At 35.6% G+C, this 24,167-nt stretch overlaps 1 protein-coding gene across 5 annotated transcripts in view; it reads right to left on the bottom strand.

Annotated features, from left to right (window-relative positions):
• CCSER1 (coiled-coil serine rich protein 1) overlaps positions 1-24,167 on the bottom strand; it is a 1,366,600-nt gene that overhangs the window by 1,039,406 nt on the left and 303,027 nt on the right. For all 5 annotated transcript variants that reach the window (XM_070452143.1, XM_070452146.1, XM_070452147.1 and 2 more), the window contains exon 5: positions 5,229-5,349. In XM_070452143.1, the coding sequence (XP_070308244.1) occupies positions 5,229-5,349 (121 nt within the window). The remainder of the gene's footprint in view (positions 1-5,228; positions 5,350-24,167) is intronic.

Below are 24,167 nucleotides of genomic sequence, written 5' to 3'. Positions count from 1 at the left end.
AAACTTTAGATATATGAATGAAAGACAAGCTCTGTCTCCTTCCCACTACTGTGCTCAGAATGAGGCTTTCCTTACTAAAAGATTTAGGTTATTTCTGATCACTGGCTACACAGAAAAATTTATACTTCATCCCTAATAGGAATTAATAATTTCTATTTTTTTCTTACTGAATATTTCTCAAAATGATAAATATATGATAATATTTAAAAATAAGCTGTCACATATAGAATACTTATTGAGTACCCACATAGGACTAAAAGTTGGTAAGGTAAGTGTTTCAGGCATAAAATGTTTCTTACACTCTAAAATGATACATCAATGCAATAGTATAATTAAGACCAATATTCTGGGTTTATTTTCATAAATTTGTACTTATATGTCAATAAACTTGACTTCAAACAATCACATGGCTGAGAAAAACCTACTTCTTACGCTAAAGGAAAAGTATCTGTTGCCTTCATACTGTAATTCACCTTTTCAGGTGCATGTTTTATCTCTTCACCTAGATTTTAATAGCCTCGAAAATATATTCTTACATATTATTTTGTATGTACAATCTTAAGCTTTATTCTAAAGCCCATATACTGAGATTATTGCAGTTCTTCCTAGCAAGAGATTTACTGAGTTCTGAACTACATGCATTCTGTGAGTCCTATCCTATGTCTCAAAGACTCAACAGTATTTTATACATTCATCATGTGAAGTGTGTAAAGTTAGGGATAAAAATTTACTTAAAGAAAAAATTCCATCCTGAATTTAAATGGAATATTAAGTATTCAAAAAAAATGTCTCAACATACAGCATTCAAACACCTTAATATTATATTGGTGGGCTATTATTTTTACCAATGGGAAATCCAAAATACAGAAATCAAATACTACCCAGGACTTTGCTAACTCTTATTTATAAAAATTTGATATGTTTATGTGTCTAATATATTTGTTGTAAAAATTACAAATTTTTTATATTCTTGACTTCATATTGTGTCCTAGATATTGCACTGCAAGATACAGTAATCCTACATTAAAAAGATACAAACTATAGTTAAGAAAGTACCAAAAATTAGTCCAAGATCTAACTTCCTAACCATCAAGTTATACTGCCTCTCAATAGCAGAGCTGGACCAAATAATTTGAAATAAAATTAGTCAGAAATCATTTAAAACAAGAAATTAAGATATACATAACTGTATTTTAATGTATTAGAAGTCTATAGTTTAAACATAATAAATGAGTTTTTAAATTAATGTTGCTAATATTACTACTTATATTGAGCATCCATTATTTTGACTTCCTAGCATCCATAGCTGCCTTCTTCTACCAACATGCCCCATATTTTGAGAGTGGACCTGCTTTTCCCCTCTTATCTCCATCCTCTCCTCCAGGATTTGTCAAGTAACCTGGTTCTAGCCAATCAAATCACCAAATATTCTTGGGTATAGTGATTGCTTTAAGATAGTCATGTCAAATAAGCTAAGCTGGTCAAAGCCAATGACACTCATATATAGGACACTTATTGTTTTGATTAAAGGGAATGAGAAACCATTTATTACCTCTGGATTTGATGAAAAAATAAAAATTCATCCCAGAACCTGCTGAAGGCAGTAATGTCACTAGAGGAACCTCTCTGAAAGTAGAAACTACAAATCGGAAAGCAGAGAAAAGAGATGCAGATGGAGAAAATAACTCTCCATGACATTGTCTGAGTACCAGATTTAACCATACTTCAGGAAATTTCTACCTCTATACTTTCAATTACATGAGGCAATAACAATCACCACCCTTGATTTTTCTGAAATAATTTACATTGAGGTTTCTCTCATTGGTAAACAAGAGTTTTAAATTAATCACTATGTCTGAATTATACTGTGTTCCTGTCATACAGTCATGTATAAGTAAAGTATTAGTCACTCAGTTGTGTTTGACTCTACGACGTCATAGACTGTGGCCCACCAGGCTCCTCTGTCCATGGAATTCTCCAGGCAAGAATACTGGAGTTGGTAGCCATTATTTTCTCCATGGAATCTTCCCGGCCACACAGCCATACCTATAATTTAATTCTCAGAACAGCAGTGTGAGGTATGGAGGTCATACGTAATCTCCGTTTGATAGATGACCACTATTTGAATGGCTTCATTAAGATCACACTGAACATCCATGTTAGAAGAGTTCTGAAATATGAGAAGTATATGCCTTTCTGGTCAGCTCAAATGGTAAGAAAAATATAAACAAACATTAATGAAGTAATCAATAACTAATTGAATCTGAATGTGAGGGAAAAACACATTGAGATTTTTTTAAAGAAAATAATAATAATGGTTGCTTTACACAAATATAGACATCAGAAGGAAAAAGTTTGAGGGGGCTAGTGCTAAGTCGCTTCAGTCATATCCAATTCTTTGCAACCCTATGGACTGCAGCCTGTCAGGCTTCTCTGTCCATGGGATTTTTCCAGGCAAGAATATTGGAGTGGGTTGCCATTTCCATCTTCAGGGGATCTTCCCAACCCAGGGATTGAACCTTCCTTTCTTACATCTCCTGCAGTGGCAGGTGAGTTCTTTACCACTAGCGCCACCTGGGAAGCATTTGAGGGGGATAGAGGAGTCATTAATTTGGTTCAAACAAACTGAGTATAAGATTCTGGTAGGACACCTAGTTAGACAAGCCCAGTCAAGAACTTGATACATTAGATTGCATTAGGAAGAGTCTTCAGGAGAAAAGTATGTAACTGTAAATCATCAGGTCAATAATGCTGATAGTTAGAAGCTATGAAAGGGGAAACATAACTAACACTTCTGTGGATTTTTAGATTTCAGATCCTTTAACAATATCACTTCACATAACACTCAAAATGACCCTGTAAAGATGGTGATATCATGCCAATAACAGATATAGAAAAAAAGACAAAGAGTGTAAGGTAAAATGTCTCAAATTTCCACCTAATATGTAGAAAAAGTTTTTAACTAATATCTCTCTGACTCAGAGAAACAAAAACAAAACCTTTAAAAAGAAATAAATAATCCAGTTAAGAGAGAGTGTTTAAAAAAGAAAGTAGATTCAGAGAACACAGAGGAGTATCAGAGTGAATGTAGGGTAACAGAAATAGCCAATTAACAAGTACTGTCTACTTCAATATAGACCTCAGAATAAAAAAGAATGAATGAAGTAGCTAAGAATGGAAAATATATTTTATGTAAGCAAATAATATGATTCACCAGTTTTAAATAGAATCACTGAAAGATAATTAAGGATTTAAAATCCAATTTACAAATATATAAACTCATACATACATTACAAAAAATGCATTTGAGTTTTCTAATATAATTCAATTGGCATATGTGAGATGTAACTTTCTATTAGACCAAAAAAAAGGCTTTTCAAACCTAAAAATTAGACAATATTAACAGTAGTTTACTTTTAGATTGTATTAAAACTGAATTATAATCATTCTTTCTGAGTTGGTTAGTATTTCCTTCCTCTACAATGAGAATGTTAACACTATTTTCATGCCATCAAATATAAACATTGCTCCACTTGAATTCAACATTACTGCATATAACATTAAGAGATTTTCTAATTGATTTCACAGTATCAGACACTATCATATTCCAGGAAACTTGGTCTTCAGGAACATATCCAGTAGAAAGACATCAGGAAACAAACAAGTATGATAAAGTTAATCTAATAGATCAAAGTGAAAGAGGAGAGTGAAAAAGTTGGCTTAAAGCTCTTCAGAAAACTAAGATCATGGCATCCAGTCCCATCACTTCATGGTAAAATAGATGGGGAAACAGTGGAAACAGTGACTGACTTTAGTTTTTTGGACTCCAAAATCACTGCAGATGGTGATTGCAGCCATGAAATTAAAAGGCGCTTACTCCTTGGAAGGAAAGTTATGACCAACCTAGACAGAATATTAAAAAGCAGAGACACTACTTTACCAACAAAGGTCCGTCTAGTCAAGGCTATGGTTTTTCCAGTAGTCATGTATGGATGTGAGAGTTGGACTATAAAGAAAACTGAGTGCTGAAGAATTGATGCTTTTGAATTGTGGTGTTGGAGAAGACTCTTGAGAGTCCCTTTGGACTGCAAGGAGATCCAACCGGTCCATCCTAAAGGAGATCAGTTCTGAGTGTTCATTGGAAGGACTGATGTTGAAGCTGAAACTCCAATACTTTGGCCATCTGATGCGAAAAGCTGACTCATTTGAGAAGACCCTAATGCTGGGAAAGATTGAGGGCAGGAGAAGAACAGGATGACAGAGGATGAGATGGTTGGATGGGCAGGAGAAGAACGGGATGACAGAGGATGAGATGGTTGGATGACATCACCAACTCAATGGACACGGGTTTGGGTAGACTCCAGCAGTTTGTGATGGACAGGGAGGCTGGCATGCTGCGATTCATGGCATCACAAAGAGTCAGACACAACTGAGCAGCTGAACTGAACTGAATAGAAGAAAACACCAGGTACTTCAGGGTAACTCCTGTAGCCAGCAAGCCCCGGCAACACCATACATCCCTTAGTCTCCAACCTAAGACTTTAAAGCAATCATGGCAACACTTTCACTAGAAAATCAGTTGGTTTTCCTTTTAATTTACTTAATACATAACTAGAAATAAACCTAGTTTATTAGATACTTCAACTTCATGTATCTTATATTTGCTACTATGAATTTAATTATTTTGGCCATTATAAGAAAAAATATTATTTATTCAATAAAAGATCAAATTTAAATTTAAGTGAAGCTTGATCTGTTTAAATGGAAAAATATGCAAACTTTAACCAGTGTAAACTTAAAAATAAATTACTTATAAAGTACAAACCTGTTTAAGCCCAAAAAATTTATATTTAAAATTTTTCATATTTTGCACAATTGAAGCCTACAACTATAAAATAAGGGTTCCAAGAACAGTACATACATAATTATAGTATTAAGAAAATAAAGGGCTTCAGTCTACTTATTCACATCACCAAAATAAGGTATCAAAATGAAACCTGAATGGTATATAGTTCAAACACACAAACTCAGAGACAGAAGTTATTCATTGAGGCATTACAGAAAAAATCGTCTTTTTTTTAAGTATGCACAATTTATTTCTGGTCTCTCAATATACTAGTATTAACATATTCATTATAAATCACAATTTCTGAGTGATCTGACTTTGATCAGTTATCTAATTATCTAATAACGTTTACAAAACTTGGAAAACCAAATGAACAACTTACTGTTTTGAAGGTTCACGAAACTTGAGTTCTTCTCTTTTCTTCATCTCTATGGTGGGTTCCATAGGAGTGAGAACTACAGCAGCACATGAAACCACAGAATGGTATGAATCCTCCCGGCAAACTGTTTTATTAGAAATAATAATTATAAATGTCATAACTATTTCTTAACTATTCTCTTTTAAAATTTCAGACAAATGAGATAATTCAACTAAAATATTATCATTAAATTATCTTTAATTATCATTTTCTAGTCTGTCTTTCCACTGACCTTAGTACTTTTTCTTTTCTTTCTTTAAGCCACACAGTGGAAAATGTGTTGCCTACACTTTATAATTCCTCCACTTAAGCTTTGCATTGAAGAATAAGAAGTACACAAATTAAACACAGTTAATCTCCACAAGTGAGTGAGTGAGTGAAAGTCTCTCGGTCGTGTCCGACTCTTAGTGACTCCATAGACTATACAATCCATGAAATTCCCCAGGCCAGAATACTGGAGTGGGTAGCCATTTCCTTCTCCAGGGGATCTCCCCAACCTGGGGATCTCCCCAACCCAAGAATCAAACCCAGGTCTCCCACATTGCAGGCGGATTCTTTACCAGCTGAGCCACAAGGGAAGCCCAATCTCCACAAATCACTACACAAATAAGAGATGCTAATCATGACCAGTGAGACACACACTGCTTCTTTCCAAGCCTGTCATGGATATGTAGGCCAATACTCAGTTTAAGCACAGAGGTCTAAGTATAGAGGCGCATTGGTTCCTTCTCTCCCAGTTATAAACCCATGTGACATTTTATAAAAAATGGATAATCTAAGGAAGTCATTTGTCAATAGAAATGAAAGTGCAGCAAAGAAATAAAAACTGATAGTAGTGGAAATGGTATTTGAGTTGATTATAAATGAATGACCAATAATCAGTGATCTAAGTATTCATTTCAAGAACCATGACTGGGACAATGATGTAAAAAGAAGCAAATACTAAAGATGACAGCACACATTAGTGAAAGAGAGGACAAAAATACAACAGAAGCATGCAAGTCAGCCAAATAGTTGTAGGGCTGTGATCTCAAAGAAAAGAGATGTAAGAAATGATCCCAATGTTCTTCAATTTTACCCTAAAAGTATCTGATGAATTATTAATCTGCTTAGCACTAGAGTCTAAGATATAAAATAGATAACCACTAAAAGCAGAGCTGAATCTGAAGCACTCTTGTGGCACTCAAGAGGCAAATATTTCTGCCTAGTATGTGTCAAAGAGCCCAGGTTTCCTCAATCTCTCCAATACCATCAAATTAATTTTTTAACTTAATTTTCTCTACTTATTCTTGGCATGAGCTTTGAGTCTGAAACAAATAAATTCATCACAGCTGGGAGAATAAAACTATATTATACTTTAAATTTTCACTGTTGCCTTAAACACTGCTAGTGATGAAACAGACTAAGGATGAAAATTACTGATTCATTCCTCTGAGATAACATTCACTTATTCAGCAAATAATTAGTAAAATAACTGGTATATTCCAAGAAATATGCTTAATGGTAGTATTCTCCTGTGGGCAAGAAAGAAATGTTCTTCTTCCATGTTTTAAAAAAGTCTTAATTTCTTCTAGAGGTATCTCTCAAGTATTAGGGCAATAAACTTCTGACCAGATGAAAACATTTACCTATATCTCTAGGAGGGAATACCAAAAAATGGGAATACCAGACCACCTGACCTGCCTTTGAGAAATCTGATGCAGGTCAAGAAGCAAGATTTAGAACTGGATATGAAATAACAGACCGGTTCCAAATCGAGAAAGCAGTATGTAAAGGCTGTATATTGTCACCCAGCTTATTTAACTTACAAGCAGAGTATATCATGAGAAATGCTGGACTGGATGAAGCACAAGTTGGAATCAAGATTGCTGAGAGAAATATCAATAACCTCAGATATGCAGATACCTCAGACACCACCCTTATGGCAGAAAGTGAAGAGAAGCTAAAGAGCCTCTTGATGGAAGTGAAAGAGGAGAGTGAAAAGGTTGGCTTGAAACTCAACATTCAGAAAACTAAGATCAAGGCATCCGGCCCCATCACTTCATGGCAAACAGATGGGGTAACAGTGGAAACACTGACAGACTTTATTTTGGGGGGCTCCAAAATCTCTGCAGATGATGGCTGCAGCCATGAAATTAAAAGATGATTGCTCCTTGGAAGAAAAGTTATGACCAATCTAGACAGCTTATTACAAAGCAGAGACATTACTTTACCAACAAAGGTCCATCTAGTCAAAGCTATGGTTTTTTCAGTAGTCATGTATGGATGTGAGACTTGGACTATAAGGAAAGCTGAGCACCAAAGAACTGATGCTTTGAACTGTGGTGTTGGAGAAGACTCTTGAGAGTCCCTTAGACTAAAAGGAGATCCAACCAGCCCATCCTAAAGGAAATCTGTCCTTAATATACATTGGAAGGACTGATGCTGAAGCTGAAGCTCCAATACTTTGGCCATCTGACTCATTTGAAAAGACCCTGATGCTGGGAAAGATTGAAAGTGGGCGGAGAATGGGATGACAGAGGATGAGATGCTTGGATGGCATCACCAACTCAATGGACACAAGTTTGAATAAGCTCCAGGAGTTGGTGATGGACAAGGTTTCCAGCTTTGTCAGTTGTTTCATTTGCCATTATTTTCTCCCATTCTGAAGGCTGTCTTTTCACCTTGCTTATAGTTTCCTTCATTGTGCAAAAGCTTTTAAGTTTAATTAGGTCCCATTTGTTTATTTTTGCTTTTATTTCCATTACTCTGAGAGGTGGGTCATAGGGGATCCTGCTGTGATTTACATCACAGACTGTTTTTCCTAAGTTTTCCTCTAGGAGTTTTATAGTTTCTGGTCTTGCATTTAGATATTTAATCCATTTTGAGCTTATTTTTGTGTATGGTATTAGAAATTGTTCTAGTTTCATTCTTTTACAAGTGGTTGACCAGTTTTTCCAGCATCACTTGTTAAAGAGATTGTCTTTTGTCCATTGTATATTCTTGTCTCCTTTCTTACACTGTTGGTGGTAATGCAAACTACATAGTACAGCCACTATGGAGAACAATGTGAAGATTCCTTAAAAAACTTGAAATAGAACTGCCATATGACCCAGGAATCCCACTGCTGGGCATACACACCGAGGAATCCAGAATTGCAAGAGACACATGTACCCCCAATGTTCACTGCAGCATTGTTTACAATAGCCAGGACATGGAAGCAACCTAGATGTCCATCAGTAGATGAATGGATAAGAAAGCTGTGGTACATATACACAACGAAATATTACTCAGCTATTAAAAAGAAAGCATTTGAATCAGTTCTAATGAGGTGGATGAAATTGGAGCCTATTATACAGAGCAAAGTAAGCCAGAAAGAAAAACACCAATACAGTATATTAACACATATATAAGGAATTTAGAAAGATAGTAACAATGACCCTATATTCGAGATGGCAAAAGAGACACAGATATAAAGAACAGACTTTTGGACTCTGTGGGAGAAGGTGAGGGTGGAATGATTTGAGAGGATAGCATTGAAACATGTATATTATCGTATGTGAAATAGATTACCAGTCCAGATTCGATGCATGAGACAGGGTGCTCAGGGCTGGGGCACTGGGATGACCCTGAGGGATGGGATGGGGAGGAAGGGAGGTGATGGGATGGAATGGGAGGGTCAGGATGGGGAACACATGTACATCCATGGCTGATTCATGTGAACGTATGGCAAAAACCACCATAACACTGTAAAGTAATTAGGCTCCAATAATAAAAAAAAAAAAAGAATGGCAATGGAAATGAAAGAAGTCTATATATTGACACGATATTTACTTAAACTCCCAGATAAAATACCTTACAGATTTCTAATTAAGCAGAGAGAAATTTAAATATTTCTGATACAAATAGTGCATTAATGCTAGACTCTGAAAGGAGTCTACACTACAAGATCAATGAAAGTAAAATGAGAATAATAACTGTTAGCCAATACAAGTCTCTACCTTACCACTTTGCTAATTAGGCAATAAGCACACAGTTTTAAACATCCTAGAGATATAAGAAGAAAACAGCACACAATCTTTATTGAATAGTTGTTCATACTTGTTCATACTTTTTCATATTTGTAAGATTAAGTAGACAAATTTTTACAAAAAGTATTAGAGTAAGATAATTTAATTATGCTAATTATTTTGAACTTTATGAAACAAGAAGGCACACTTTTCTTATAATTAAGAAAAATTGCTTATACACTACACCATTTAAAATTAGTATAGGAGTTAAAATTTGGGGTCTTAGAGAGCCAGTGATTTCATTTTCCTCTTTATAGTGTTTAGTATTTTCCAAATTTCCTATAGTGATCTTTTCTTACTTTTATAAACAGTAACAATAAAACATATGCTAAAATATAGTCCTGAGAACAGAGTGGATGAACACATGTGAAATACTGATATTGGCCTCAAGTCAGTACAGCTTCTTGAAATTCCTTCAGGAAAACTGCTTTTCTAATTTAACCAGACTGAATTCAATCTCATTTTCTGAAGGTTTCCTCCTTCTTCCTTTCTCTTCCCTACAAAAGTCACATTTTCAGAAGGCATGGTGACTAGTCTAGTTGATTATTCTAAAATAAATAAAGGGATAATACTAATTTCATAGATTTCCCTCAAATTCATCTATTTCCATACTTCCAGGGGCTTTTGATTTTAATCTAAGTGACTGAATTATAGTGGCACGTTTAGGGACTTTCAAAGTTGTACAAACCCAAGCTTGAGGCAAGGATGATTTCTATACTTTCCAAATCACATCAAGTATAATGGTTCATCATTCAGATTTAACTCTTATGATGGGAAAAACTGGCTTAAAGAGAGCAGAGAATGAAAACAAACAGGAATTCCCAAATTTTAATTACTCACAATATTTAATTGTCCTTATAAAGCTAGCTCTCAAATCTATGAAATTTTGTTAATTTTTAAATTTTAAAAAGGCAATTTTATGGAAAAGCAGGTAATTATTTAATAATATAACTTTAAAGGCATGAGTTAATGTCAAGGCACTGCATATTCAAGTAGGTTTCCAGCTGCCATTAACTGAAAAAAAACAATACATTTTTCACTATTGCTTCCAACCAAATTATGCGAATAATTATTTGAGGCACTAGCTTACAAATTTATGTGCTAAATTTGCTCCTCTGTGAAAAGAATTGTTGTTGTAAACGTATTGCATGAAGTGCAGACAATTCCATCATAGGCTTCTGTTACTAGGAATGGCTAGTTACTAGAGGAAGGCTGACTGAAAAATTAAAGTTCCTATTTCTTTCTGGATAGGTAAAGCCTTTTCCCCAAGATTGGGGTCACCAACCAGGGCATTCTGAGAAGGTCACATGTAGAACTGCTGGAACTATATCCAGAGGAGGTAAGTTATCAGCAAACATCAGTTACTATGAAAAGAATGATTCAGACATGAGAAAATGACCATTGATTATGAGATTATACAAACAGAGTTTAAAGCTGAATGAAAATGCTTAAGCATCATAGAGTTATTTATCCTAAAATTTTGTTATATGCACTAACCTCATTTATTTCTAGGTAGTTAAAATATATGAACACCAAAAATGATTAAACCTACTGGACTCCTAAATCCAAAATCAGTATAACTTGGGACAGAACAGAAATCATTTCTAGGTTTAAGATTGAACAGTCTGATTTCACCATGTAACCTTTTATCACACCTCAAAGAATGTATCACATGAAATGATTCTCCATTATTACAAAATGTTTCTTTCACACTCATAATAAACTGAGATGCAAACCCTAAACATTGATATTTTAAGTTGACCTTTCTCTACAGTTTTATACATCAACACTGATTGACTTAATTATTAAACTTCTTTGTTTGGACTTTAAATTTATAAAATCAATTTTAAAGCACTAAAAAAGCAATAAATTTTAGTAATGTTCACAAAAAAGGCCAAAGATTTATTAGGAGAGGCACCTTTCTTTTTCATGCAGGATTAAGACATTCAAATTATGAAGGATATCTAGAGCATGGTTAGCTTATAAAAAAGAAAGTGAAGTTGCTCAGTCGTGTCCAACGCTTTGGGACCCCTTGGACTGTGGCCTACCAGGCTCCACTGTCCATGGAGTGTTCCAGGCAAGAGTACCAAAGTGGGTTGCCATTTCCTTCTCCAGGGGATCTTCCCAACCTAGGGATCGAACCCGGGTCTCCCACATTGCAGACAGATGCTTTACCATCTGAGCCACCAAGGAAGCCTGGTTAACTTATAAGTATCACTTATAAGTACATTTGAAGTCACCATGCCAATTCATCAAAATAATTTACTATCAATGAGCAAATTGTAGGCTTAAAAAAAAAGAATTTGCTTTTTGTCCTGGAAGTGTTCACTTTCTATTTTTCTCTCTTTTTTTTTTTGTTTTTACTTTTCTTTATTTCTAATTGCAAAAATAAACCATGCTCACTCTCCTACTTCTAATTTTTATGCTGATTCTTCTATGTTCTAGAGAGCTTTAATGTCTTCAGAATAAATTTTCCTCAAGTGTACTTTAAAACATAAAAAAAAAGTTCAGGATCTACATATTTACCACAAAACAACCCACCAGTAAAGTTTAACTTGCTGAAAGGCTAACATTTATTTAACAAATGCTTAAAGAACATTATATGATAGGCCTAGTTTTTGCATTTATGCTTATGGTATTTTCTTTTGTTGTTGTTCACCAGCTCTTCGCCACTTCATGGATTGCAGCATGCCAGGCTCCTCTGTCTCCACTATCTCTCAGAGTTTGTTCAAATTCATGTCCATTGAGTCAGTGATGCTATCTAACCATATCATCCTCTACCACTTCCTTCTTCCTTTGCCTTCAATATTTCCCAGCATCAGGGTCTTTTCCAATGAGTTGGCTCTTCGCATCAGGCTGCCAAAATACTGGAGCTTCAGCTTCAGCATCAGTCCTTTCAGTGAATATTCAGGGTTGATTTCCTTTAGGATTTATCAGTTGGATCTCCCTGCAGTTCCAGGGACTCTCAAGAGTGTTTTACAGCACCACAATTCAAAAGCATCAATTCTTCGGCATTCAGCCTTCTTTATGGTTTAACTCTCACATCTGTACATGACTACTGGAAAAACCAGAATATTGTCTTTACTTCTCAGAAAAAGTCTGTGCAGTAAGTACTATTACTGGCCCCATTTGTACACTGGTCAAGGTCACGTGACTTGGAAGGAGCCACACCAGAATTCAATTAATTTGCCTCAAATTCCCATGATATTGACCACAGTTCATGTTGATTCTCATTTAAATAAGATGCATCAAGTGTTCTAAAGTAATAAACTTAATGGTTGATATTTTTCAATTATGTTTATATTTAGCAATATTCTTATATCTGCAAAGATTTTAAGAGTAGTACTATTGCTATCTTGTTCACTTCCTATTATTTAGTTCTCACTACATAACTTCTGTGTTATACATATATAATACCGGAAGCCCTCAACAAATATTTGTCTAGTGAATGAGAGATTAAAGAAAAATGAAGTGAGCATTAGGGAAAAGAAAAAATACTAGCCAGGCGCAGTGTGCTAAAAAGAATCAAGATATGAGAAAATAATATCTATCTTGAGAAATTCAGGTCCTTCAATATGACTGGGGTCCAGATGATATGTAAGAAATTAAGGAACAGAGATGTATATTACTGCCAATACCTTAAGGATCTTCTAAGCACCTCTGAAATATAATTAGTATTTGATGCTGAAGTTAATGAAGATGTGCTACCAATCATTTAACAAAGAAACAACATAATCAGCTTTATATTTTCTACAAACTGCCTAGGCAACATCTAAGTAGAAGAAAAAGATAAAGTAAGACCACTGATGATGCTATTGAAATAAGTGAAGTGAGAAATGGTGAAGACTTCCAATCACTGGAAGCAGTACTGCAGTGGAAAGGAGGGGGAAAAGTAAGGGTGCTGAGTATCCAGAAATTTTAACACTTCTATTTTAAACACATAATTACAGTTTATACTTACTTGATCCTTTATTGAAACTAAACATAATTTTCAGTATATTACCAAAAAAGATACAGTGAAGTATGGATGAATGAAAAAAAAAAAAAAAAAGGATTGGGGAAAGCAAGTAGAGACTTCCAATTTATTTAGAGGTAACTTGAATAATAATTAAAATTTTAAAATACATTGTACAGTCATATTGTGTAAGATAATATCATCTTGGGATATTGTTAAAAATGTAAAAGAATTGCATAGAAACTATTTAAATCCTCAAATATAAACTGATTAGGGAAAAAGTGCATATAGAAGTAGACATGAAAATAACTATATCCTGGAAAGTGGACAAAACTATAAAATGCAAAAAGCGACTTTAAATTTAATAATAATAATGCTCATCTCACATTATCCGACTTCTGATATATTTACTGTTGTGTACAGTGGCAACCATTCATCCTATGACATGTTTGGACAGTTATCAGGTTTGTTTTAAAATTTCATTTCTTGAAATTTCATGATTTTTAATCAGTTTAATCTCAATTTATTTCTTGCCTCAGCATTTAAAGAGTTATTTTCACATATCTTTACATCATGCAAATATTATCTGGAATAAAATGCAAACCTCAACAGTGATACAGAAAAATAGAACAATAAAGTTGTGAATTCAGTTTGTAAAGTGAAAGCCACTCAGCCGTGTCCAACTCTTTGCAACCCCATGGACTGTAGTCCATGGAATTCTCCAGACTAGAAAACCAGAGTGGGTAGCCTCTCCCTTCTCCAGGGGATCTTCCCAACCCAGGGATCGAACCCAGGTCTCCCACATTGCAGGTGGATTCTTCACCAGTTGAGCCACGAATACTGGAGTGGGTAGCCTACCCTTCTCCAGCAGATCTTCCTAACCCGGGAATTGAACTGGGGTCTCCTGCATTTCAGGTGGATTTTTTACCAACTGAGCTATCAGGGAAGCCCTTCAGTTTGCAAGGTTACCTATTTTATTATTACAACTCAAGCACTAATATGTTTGGGGCAGGCAAAAATGCATATTTGACACATCAAATGCAAGCTGAAATAGCCAAAGACTTTCTTGAATGTGGATCATGGAACAAGTATTTATAAACTCCTGACTCCCTCTTCTCTCTTGACTACCGAGTAAGAAACTTACACACAGTGAAATTTTATTTTATTAAACAGAAAAAATATCTCAAGGATGTTACAGACTAAAGAATGTCCCACCCCTAAAATTCCTATGTGAAGAACTTAATCCCCAATACCTCAGAATGTAACTGTATACAGAGGAAGTGTTTTTAAAGATGAAATTAAGTTAAAATGAGGTCATCAGGGTGGGCCCTAACCCAATACAATTTGTGGTCTTAAAAGGAGGGATAAGAACTCAGGCATGCACAGATGGAAGATCAAGTGAGGCAAGGGACAAGACAGCTTTTACAAGCCAAAGAGAAAGGCCTCAGGAAAAAAAAATTAAAAAGAAAAAAATCAAACCTATGGACACTTTGAACCCAAAATTGTAGTGTCAAGAACTGTGAAAAAATAAATTTCTGTTAAGCCACCCAGTCTGTGGTGCTTGGTTATGGAAGCACTGCTAGACTAATATCATGGTTGTTTTAGGAAAAGGACTAAAGAACCACTTGTACTAATATTAATAATTAAATAAATCATAAATAAATCAAATAAGCCTCAGTTCAAACTCTTATCTAATGGCCAAGTATATAGTGCTCCTGCTACTATCCTCTCCCATTTGGAATTCTCTGACATGTCCATTCAGGACATTCAGCTCATTCATGCTTCAATAATTCTAATTTTGAGAAGTTTATTACTGTGTCATTTTGGTTGCCTTCTTCCAAATGTGACCTAGATTGTTAGTTTATTTAAAACTTTATTGTACAGAGTTTTTGTGTGTGAACACATTTGCATATATAATACATATATAAATATTTTATATAATACACATATTGTACATATGTACATTTTATACACACACATGTACATTTATATACGTATCTAACATAGAGACATTACTTTGCCGAAAAAGGTCCATCTAGTCAAAGCTATGGTTTTCCCAGTAGTCATGTATGGATGTGAGAGGTGGACCATAAAGAAGGCTAAACTCCAAAGAATTGATACTTTTAAACTGTGGTGCTGGAGAAGACCGCTGAGAGTCCCTTGGACTGCAAAGAGATCAAACCAGTCAATCCTGAAGGAAATCAACCCTGAATATTCACTGAAAGAACTGATGCTGAAGCTGAAGTTCCAATATTTGGCCACCTAATGAGAAGAGCTGACTCACTGGAAAAGATCCTGATGCTTGGAAAGATTGAGGTCAGGAGAAGAAGGGGGTGACAGGATGAGATGGTTGGATGACATCATCGACTCAACGGACACGAGTGTGAGCAAACTCTGGGAGATAGTGAAGGACAGGGAAGCCTGGCGTGCTGCAGTCCATGGGGTCGCAAAGAGTCTGACACGACTGAGTGGCTGAACAAAAAAACCACCTTAGTGACTGCTCTGATTAAAAGAATGTGGTGATATCCTATGATTTCAAGGCTAGGTCATAGAAGGCACTGTGCCTTCCATTTGGCTCTCTCTTGGAACACTGGTGGCAGGGACCCAGTTGCCATGTTGTAAGCAATCTAAGTCCACATGGATGTTCTCACTGGCCTATAGCTGACAGGCATAACTGATAACTGAATGTGAGTGAAAGGGCATTTATTTTACCTGATATCTTGAGCATCACAGAGCAGAGGAAAATTCGCCCTATTGCACCTTGTCTGAATTCCTGGCCCAAAAAATCATGGAACATGAATGTTTGCTGTTTAAAGCTATTAAGTTTTAGGAAAATGTGTTGTACAGCAATAGTTAAGCAATATATTCATAAAGAACACATATAACTAGTGACATATATATTTTGATGCCCCTGGACATGTTTTCATTGAAAGTATTACCTCAGTAATATAGAAAAAATTCTTACATGCCACAAAAACTGGTCCATATGTAAGTGTGTTTAAAACTTATAAATGAAAATTACAAAGGACTGACTGATAGCTAAAATTCTCATTCATCACTTGTCTATGATATCATACTATGGAAATAAAAAATCTTAACAGCTTTATATGTGTGTGTGTGTGTTTGTATGTGTGTGTGTGTTTGTATGTGTGTGTGTGCGCGCACATGCATGCATGTGCATGCACGCACATGCCAAGTCATTTCAGTTGTGTCTGACTCTTTGCAACCCTATGAACTGTAACCCACCAGGCTCCTCTGTCCATGGGATTCTCCAGGAAAGAATACCGGAGTGGGTTGCCATTCCCTCCTACATGGAATCTTCCAATCCAGGGATAGAATCTGCATCTCTTATCTGCATCTCTTCTGTCTCCTGCATTGGCAGGCTGGTTCTTTACCACTAGCACTACCTGGGAAGCCCATATATATATACATATAAATTTAATTCACTTGGAGATTAAAAAAAGTCTGGTAAATGGCCTGAATTTCTCAGTTATGCCTTTCATTTCAAACTTTACAAGAGCTTGCAGCATTCCTTGGAGCAATTTTGCTATTGCAAGTACAAATAAATGAGTATCTGTTCTACCAATCAAAATAATTCTTTGTGAATTTTCCATGCATAAGATGAAATCACAGTTGCTAATCATTTTGGGAAAATGAGAATGACAAAGCATATATTATTTAAATAATGCTTAACTTAAAATTTCCCTAATCCAGTATCTTAGGCTTTATAACACAGAAAAAAGTTTGAGAGGAAAGAAGGTACTTCACACAGCAGAAAGAATATGAAAAGCATTCCACACAGGCCATAGTTATTTCCTAAATGGAAGGACAGTTAAACTAAAATGCATCTTATTATCATTCTCTCTAGATAAGAGTGTCAATATTATATATTTTAAGAAACATATTCTACATGAATTTGTCAATAAAGCAAGTAAAGCAAAATAGAACCATTAATAAATTATAGTTTTTAAAAGAAATATTTTTAAAGTGTGTAAAGGAAATATTCTAATTAACTATATGTGAATAAAACTGTGTTGAATATAATTTTCCTATAGGTGCTGTGATTTATCAAACAAAAGTATATCTAATTGCCTTGTGTGTCAACTTTTATAATTACTTCCTGTTTCTCCTCTCAGCCCAATCAAAGGTGTTTTGCCTTGGGTACTTAGTTAGATGCTTATTTTTTTCTAATACTGATGATTATTACACACAAAATATGAATCAAGGCAGCAGTACACGTTTTAAATTGGCATGGAATTTATAATCTAACATGAATTATAATAGTGAATAACTAGTACTTTATATATTTATCCATTGTACTTTAATTGAATAAACAAAATTTATTTAAAAAATACTTAAGTTCACATTTGGGCCAGCCATATTCTAAGTTCTGAAGTTACAATAATGAAAGAACAGAAAAAAAAGCCCTATCTCTTCAGGGAATTATTTCAACACCAACAGAAAGGTAGTGGTTAGACTATTCGGGTGGTTGTAATAATAGAAAACATTCTAGGTAATTTTTCTTTTCTTCTTTTTTCCAGAAAGACCTCAGTAAATTTTCTCTCACGTCTTTCAGACTAATTTTTGAACTAGATTGAGTATCTTCAACTAATGAATTATTATTAAGTAAGCAAAACTTTTTCTAGCAGTTGATTCTATTTTTCCTTATATATGCAAATGGAACACAGTCAGTGTCATCAGGTGACAAATAATTCTCCTTCTCTCCTCTTTCTCCTCCCCTTTTTAGCCCCTTCTCCCCTTCTTCCTGCTTCTCTCCCCATCTCCCCTTTCCACTCCCTCTTTGGCAATATCCTTTTGGCTGACCAGAAAAAAAGAACAAGCATCAAATGAACTGTTAATCTTTGTTGAAGAAATTACATTAGATATATGAAGACTTTCTCCCAGGTTATGAGACAAATGATTAGTCTTTAGTTCTGTGGTACTGACGATTATTTAATGGGTTTCACTTTGCAAAAGTATGAGGTATAATATAATCAGCATAATGTTCATCTTCACTTCTAAGAAGTTATATAAATTATTCAATTATGTCCTAGAAAACTCCACTCTTCAGAATTTTACATATGGATTATAAATCACAAAGAAATGTGTAAGGTATATAGTTTCAATAGGTGATTTAAATAACACAAAAAGTTTGAATATATTGCAGCTAATGGTTTTAGGCTGCTCACCCATTACTACCATTAGAACAGACTTTGAATTGCCAAAAACAAAAAAAAATAATCATCTTTGCTGCCTTCTATTCTGCTTCAGGTGAAGTAATCTCATAATATTTAGAAATCTGTTCATTCTTCACCTAAATTTCGAGTTAGAAGAGAAAATGACATTATCAACTATTTTGAGTATAATTTGGTTAGATGAAAAGGAGGTATACAGTTCAACTGAAGTAAAATAAAGAAGCCAGAGTACGGGTGGCCTTTGAGGAAATTAGCAGAGTCACAATATGACTGAGCTAGTGAAACTGGAACCGTATAACTGCACAGGTCGAAATTATATTAGGGTTAAGTTAGGCCAAGACACAAATATCAAGCCAAGTGTCTGGTATTTCATCCTGTGGGACCAATGTTCTCAATTCATAAACAAAGTCTAAATTTCCACAGAAGCTAATCTTGAATAATATATACTACTAAATCCAATGAGTAAAAGAAAAGACTCTAGCAACATAATCAAGTAAGTCAAGATATACACAAACATTCTGTGGATTCAACCAAATATAACAAATAAGAGCCCAATATTCACATAAGAGCACCATGCAATTTAAAAGGGAGGAAGAGGAAACTACAACAGCAATACCAAACCTCTCAGTTCCCTCCAGGTCTCCCAAAAGGTTAACTCTTTGAAATCATGTAACTTTTCCAACTAATCTCAATTGTGAAGAATCATTTTCTTAGCCAGAACACTCCCTTTCCTCAAGCCTCATTTGCTTTCCTGGATGGATGAAAGTCACATCTATATTTTATATTATTGGCCGCTGCTGCTGCTAAGTCACTTCAGTTGTATCCGACTCTGTGTGACCCCATAGACGGCAGCCCACCAGGCTCCCCCATCCCTGGGGTTCTCAAGGCAAGAACACTGGAGTGGGTTGCCATTTCCTTCTCCAACATATTACTGGTGGTGTCCTGAAATTATGTACATTTATATAAGACAAATATTTCTTTGCTGGGAAAGATTGAAGCCAGGAGGAGAATGGGATGACAGAGGATGAGATGGCTGGATGGCATCACTGACTCAATGAACATGAGTTTGAGTAAATTCCGGGAGTTGGTGTTGAAAGGGAAGACTGGCACGCTGCAGTCCATGGGGTCACAAAGAGTCCGACATGACTGAGTGACTGAAATGAACTGAAATAAGACAAAGAATAATTTAATTTATATTTCAGTGTGAACTGAAGATTCCTAGTCCACAAGACTTTTTAGATCATTACTTCAATTATAATCTTTCCTCTAGACACTTATTGGAACACTGTTTCTGAAAGTCTACTGACTTCTGCCCAGAGAAAGCCCAGTATTTGAAAAGTTCCTTAGTATGACTGGTTAATATTCCAATCCTCTTTTGACCTGAGAAATAATTTTTAAAGGTCCATGAATAATTTTATGTATATATAAAATAGGAGTTTTCAATATTCACATTCTGATATATATTAATTTATTCTTAGATTACCAATGCTGTATTTGTGATGACATAAAATAAAACACGGGTATAATAATATCAGAAAAATGTCATTAATGATACTAGCCCTATTTGCCATCATCGAATATGACATCACAGTAATGGCACCTTTGTCATTTACTATGGGAAGTACAAATATTACCAAACAGAAGCTAAGATTAGTGTCCTTATTAAATAATGGATGGTAAAAATGCTAAAGGAATTTGAAAGATGTGACTTTTTTGATAAGCTGGCAAAAACCTAAAATAGCTATGAGAAAAATGCTAGCTTTGTAAATTCTTACAGGGGTAGGCCAGGGTCAGTGTTTCAAATGGCTACACTTTAGCTTCACCCTCACTTATCTTCTCCTCTCTTTGTCATGTTGGAAAAGAACAAATGGCAGTTAGATATTATTAAAGCATGAAGAATGCTCTCACTTGCCATAGTACTAAATTGTGTCAGAGATTGATCTTGGCTTTTAGGATCTTTTGATTTTCTGATCAGACTTAAAAATTCATACTTGGTAGAAATCTGTCTTGTTACTAAAAATATTGCTGGTCTGTCTGACTGTTCTCATATTTTTCTTTTTCATGTATATAAAGGTTAATGAATAGGAAAGTAGATAGACATAAGTTCAACAAGAGTGACCCTGTAGCCAGCCCAAAGAACTGACAAATAAAATATCTTGTTTAATGAACAGCTGTATAAGACAGACTTTGCCTTTGGAGCACCTCTCACAGAAACATGAGAACTTTCCCCAGCTTGTTTTGCTTTGTCCATGACAGTTTAGCTCCAGATATCCAAACATTTATCCAGTGGAGATTAGACACAACCTCATAAACGTTCCACGAACACACAGGCACAGAAGCCCTGGACCATTCATTGCCAGCCTCTCACATGTTCGTCCTTTAAATTCAGTTTCACATTGTCTAATTCAAGTGCTATCTTTCTAAATGAAATTATTTCAACAAAGATAATTCCATGGACTGGATTGTGTCCCCCTCATCCCCAAATATATATTTTGAAGCCCTAACTCCTGATGTGATGATATTTGGAGATGGGATCTTTGGGAGATATTTAAATTTAGATACAATCCTGAGGATGGGGCTCTCATGATGGAATTAGTGCTCTCACAAGACGAAACAGGGAGTTTGCTGCCTTTCTCCCTCCACAACATATAAGGAAATTGTGAGAAGGCAGCCATTTGCAATCCAGAAAAGAAAGCTCTCACCAGAAATTGAATTTTGGTACCTTGATTTTGGAATCCTAGTCTCATAATTAAGAGAAAAAATTTTTTTTTAATTTAAACCACCTAGTCTGCAGTCGTTTGTTATGGCAGTTCATGTTAATTAAAATGATAATATTGGCACATTTAGGGGATTTTCAATATGAATAAAACTGCTCAAAGGAAGAGGGTCTTACACCAAAAAGGGAGGAAAATCCCAATTATTAAATGGCCCAGATTTTTCTTGGTTTGAGGAAGTCTAAAATAAACTCACATTGCAACATTACCCTCTTAAAGGACTCCTTGACTAAGACAATATTTTTCAAACTACCTTCTTTTGGAAATGTCATATCATAACTTGAACCTAACTGCCATGCTCCTTAATTACCTTTTGTTGTCTCTCTCTCTCTCTCTCTCTTTTTTCTGACCTATTATCCTTCTTTCTCTACCTAAAAGAAATTCTCAAAGCTAATTTATTAGGTTGGTGCGAAAGCACTTGTGGTTTTGCACTGCTGAACTCTGCCATTTGGCAGCAGAACACGTTCTTAAAATAAATGTGCACTTTAATGTGTATTTCTTGCTTTTTTTCCTGCAAATAACATTACTTACTGTTTATATTTATTTTAGACTATGGAAATGAACTCTAGTTCAAAATGGGTTGTAAATCAGTGGAGACAACTCGCAACATCAACATCACATGTGGCCCAGGAATGGTTAAGGAATGTACAGTGCAGTGGGGGTTCAAGAAGTTTGAAAAGGAAATGAGAGTTCTGAAGATGAGGAGCACTGTGGCCAGTCATCAGAAGTAGACAGGGACAGGCTGAGAGGACTGTTGAAGCTATCCTCTTAAAACTACACAAAAGTTACCCAAGAAGTCAACACTGACCATTCTATTGTCAATCAGTATTTGAAGCAAATTGGAAAGGTGAAAAAGCTCGATAACTGGGTGCCTCATGAGCTGGCCACAAATCAAAAAAGTCCAATGCTCTACGGAGCAAGATTGATTAGGAACCTAGAATAGTAGGTCCATGAATCAAGGCAAATTGGAAGTGATAAAACAGGATATGCCAAGAGTGAACATTTGACATTTCAGGAATCAGTGAACTAAAATGGACTGGAATGGGTGAATTTAACACAGATGACCATTATATTGATTTCTGTGGACAAGATTCCCTTAGAAGAAATGGAGTAGCCATGATAGCCAACAAAAGAGTCCAAAATGGACTACTTGGGTGCAGTCTCAAAAATGACAGAATAATCTCTGTTCGTTTCCAAGGTAAACCATTCAACATCATGGCAAACCAAGTCTATGGCATGACAGCAATGCTAAAGAAGCTGAAGTTGAACAGTTCTATGAAGACCTATAAGAACTTTTAGAATGAACAACCAAAAAATATATCCTTTGCAATATAGAGGGCTGAAATGCAAAAATAAGAAGATAAGAAACACCTGAAGTAACAGCCAAATGTGGCCTTGGAGTACAAAATGAGGCAGGGCAAAGGCTAACAGAGTTTTGCCAAGAGAACGCACTGGTCATAGCAAACACTCTCTTCCAACAACAAAAGAGAAGACTCTACACATGAACATCACCAGATGGCCAATACCAAAATCAGACTGATTATATTCTTTGCAGCCAAAGAGGGAGACCCTCTATACAGTCGGCAAAAACAAAAACAAGACTGGGTACTGACTGTGGCTCAGATCATAAACCCGTTATTGCCAAATTCAGACTTAAATTGAAGAAAGTAGGGAAAACCACTGGACCATTCAGGTATGACCTAAATCAAATCCCTTATGGTTATACAGTGGAGTGAGAAACAGATTCAAGGGACTAGATCCGATAGACAGAGTGCCTGATGAACTATAGACGGAGGTTCATGACATTGTACAGGAGACAGGGATCAAGATCATCCCCAAGAAAAAGAAATGCAGAAAAGCAAAATGGCTGTCTGAGGAGGTCTTACAAATAGCTGTGAAAAGAAGAGAAGCAAAAAGCAAAGGAGAAAAGGAAATATATACCCATTTGAATGCAGAGTTCCAAACAGGAGCAAGAACAGATAAGACAGCCTTCCTCAGTGATTAGTGCAAAGAAATAGAGGAAAACAATAGAATGGGAAACACTAGAGATCAATTTAAGAAAATTGGAGATACCAAGGGAACATTTCATGCAAAGATGGGCTCAATAAAGGACAGAAATGGTATGGACCTAACAGAAGAAAAAGATATTAAGAAGAGGTGGCAAGAATACATAGAACTATACAAAAAGGATCTTCATGACTCAGATAATCATGATGGCGTGATCACCAACATAGAGCCAGACATCCTGGGATGTGAAGGCAAGTGGGCCTTAGGAAGCATCATTACGAACAAAGCTAGCGGATGTGATGGAATTCCAGTTGAGCTATTTCAAATCCTGAAAGATGATGCTGCGAAAGTGCTGCACTCAATACGCCAGCAAATTTGGAAAACTCAACAGTGACCACAGGACTGGAAAAAGTCAGTTTTCATTCCAATCCCAAAAAAGGCAATAACAAACAGTGTTCAAGCTACCACACAATTACACTCATTTCACATGCTAGTAAAGCAATGCTCAAAATTCTCCAGGCCAGGCTTCAACATATGTGAACCATGAACTTACAAATTTTCAAGCTGGTTTTAGAAAAGGCTGAGGAACCAGAGATCAAATTGCCAACATCCACTGGATTATCAAAAAAAAGCAAGAGAGTTTGAGAAAAACATCTATTTCTGCTTTATTGTCTATGCCAAAGCCTTTGAATGTGTGGATCACCAGAAACTGTGGAAGATTCCTAAAGACATGGGAATACCAGACCACCTGACCTGCTTCTTGAGAAATCTGTATGCAGGTCAGTAATCAACAGTTAGAACTGGACATGGAACAACAGACTGATTCCAAATAGGTAAGGAGTACGTCAAGGCTGTATGTTGTCAACCTGCATATATAACTTATATGCAGAGTAGATCATGAGAAATGCTGGGCTGGATGAAGC

The sequence above is a fragment of the Odocoileus virginianus genome, chromosome 21, assembly GCF_023699985.2.
Source record: "Odocoileus virginianus isolate 20LAN1187 ecotype Illinois chromosome 21, Ovbor_1.2, whole genome shotgun sequence".
NCBI classification, from domain to species: domain Eukaryota; kingdom Metazoa; phylum Chordata; class Mammalia; order Artiodactyla; family Cervidae; genus Odocoileus; species Odocoileus virginianus.
The sequence above is the reverse complement of the archived record's forward strand: the minus strand, read 5'-3'. Positions and strand labels throughout refer to the sequence as shown.